This window comes from Notothenia coriiceps, unplaced genomic scaffold, assembly GCF_000735185.1.
Source record: "Notothenia coriiceps isolate Sejong01 unplaced genomic scaffold, NC01 NC01_scaffold00035072, whole genome shotgun sequence".
Lineage (NCBI taxonomy): Eukaryota > Metazoa > Chordata > Actinopteri > Perciformes > Nototheniidae > Notothenia > Notothenia coriiceps.
This window is the reverse complement of record NW_011367773.1, coordinates 3759-5899: the sequence shown is the minus strand read 5'-3', so window position 1 is coordinate 5899 and position 2141 is coordinate 3759. Positions and strand designations below refer to the sequence as shown.

General features: G+C 39.5%; 1 protein-coding gene across 1 annotated transcript in view; it reads left to right on the top strand.

The window, feature by feature from the left end:
• Positions 1-203: 203 nt before the first annotated feature.
• Positions 204-2141, top strand: part of LOC104962598 (IQ motif and SEC7 domain-containing protein 2-like) — a gene marked incomplete at both ends in the record, with an annotated part of 4261 nt that continues 2323 nt past the window's right edge. Inside the window, 3 exons of the mRNA XM_010791051.1 lie at positions 204-290; positions 826-832; positions 1398-1564. Coding sequence (XP_010789353.1) covers positions 204-290; positions 826-832; positions 1398-1564 — 261 coding nt within the window. The remainder of the gene's footprint in view (positions 291-825; positions 833-1397; positions 1565-2141) is intronic.

The window sequence follows — 2141 nt, the reverse complement described above, 5'->3', positions numbered from 1 at the left end:
CATTTTTTTGCACAATTTTTTATTTGGTATTGTTGTATTTGATTATATATGTTGCATTGTGGGAGAAGCTCACGTCAGAATAATTTCATTGCCATTTCTACAGAGTAGCTTTGTGCATATGACTTTGAATATTGATTATTTCTTCTGTGTTCAGATCTAAGAGTGTGTTTTGTCTGATCATGTTTATCGACGTTGTGTTGCAGTTGAGGACCTCCTGAAGTACCTGGACCCTCAGTTCACCGACCACATCACTGTCCCTGACGCCATGAAGCTGGAGTTCATCCTGGCTGGTAAGAACAAGAAGGACAGGATACATTACCGAAACATAACATCTGTTTACAAATGTGTATTTATTTTAGGCTTTGCATTGGATTCATTTATAGCATATAACGACAACATTCTTTGAAATGTGTTAAGGCCTTACATGTAATGATTTCTTAAAAGGTTTTGTATTACGTACATTACCAGGACTTCTCTTCAGCTCCACAATACTTCATTCAGATATTTCACATTGTGACGGGGTTCAATTGTCCATTCAAAAAACACTGGCCTAGTCGGTTGGCTTGAGCTTAAAAAATACTTTATTAACGACAGCAAAAATAAAATAACGAAACAGTACAAGTTAGACAACAAAATAAAACTCCACAAACAGACCGTCCACCACTCATCAGAGTAAACATGCTCTGGGTTGCCTTCTCTGCAACCCACCTCCAAACATGTCCCAGCTGTTGCCTTATTGCAACATTCGTCAGAGTGACACAGTCCTAACTAATCATCCATAAGGAACCAACACCTTCCCTTTTGATCCCATGGCCCCTCCCACAGGCTCACCGTCCACAGGTGACACAATCAACTCAAACCACATTTCTACATAAAAAGTCTGACTCAACCATAAACAGGTTAACCACCACTCATAATAACTCATAATCATTTAACAAATTAACAAACGCACACTAAATAATAAATGTCATGGTTCCTTTTGACGGAAGAGAGCAGGAAATGTTTGGTGTGTGTGTGTGTGTGTCGGCTGTCAGTGGCGGAGTCAGTCACTCTGACCCGCTCCGTCACAAGTAGTGACAGAAAAAGTAGTCATTGTACAGATTGGTCCATTTCAGAATAATATATATGATATTTTTTATAAGGATTGATCATTAAAGTGTTCTCAAAGCTGGTAAAGGTGGAACTAAAGTCTGATTTAACACTTGGTTATATTTCACATCATTCATCCACATCTGTAAAGTAACTAAAGGTATTAAATACATGTAGTGGAGTAGAGGTACATCATATTATAAAATGGAGATACTCGTTTACAGCACAAGTCCCTCAAAATAGTACTTAAGTAAATGTACTTACTTTACCACACTGTGTTTTAACTTGCTCTTCCTGTCTCCTCTCAGTCAGAGGTACTGTGTGTGTAATCCCACGCTGGTCCGGCAGTTCCAGAACCCGGACACCATCTTCATCCTGGCCTTCGCCATCATCCTCCTCAACACGGACATGTACAGCCCCAACGTGAAGGCGGAGAGGAAGATGAAGCTGGAGGACTTCGTCAAGAACCTGAGAGGTGCTTACGGGCAGAAAAGACACACACACACACACACACACTTATAGTGTTTAGTCCCCTTATAATAAAAGAGCAAGTGTTTGTGATGTCACTATGTTCCCGAGGTAAACAAAGGAGTCCAATGAACGCGTTTCAGGAAGGGAATGTCTGTTAGAGAAACTTCAGAAAAGGACACACACACTTTAAACACAAACTAGGCAGTATGAGCGATGTCTTTATGGGCGGAAGTCTCATGCATCTATATAAGGGAACCATTAGTCCCCTTATAATTAAAGAACAAGTGTTACATGTTGATGTCACTATGTTATGGACGTAAACAAAGTCAATTCCATCTGGAGGGAACTTTTAGATTTGAGCCTTTGCAGACCATTTACATGCGCCAAAACCTATAGAACACATTACAGGAAAGGTGAAACCCCCCCAAAACACCATAGGGCCTCTTTAAAGTGGACCTATCATGCTATATTTGAATAATATAGTGTAAGACCATACCTATATAAGGCATATTTATACTTTTCATTTTTCAAAACAATTTAACTCGACTTTAACTCCTTACCGATTTGTTACGTACTACACA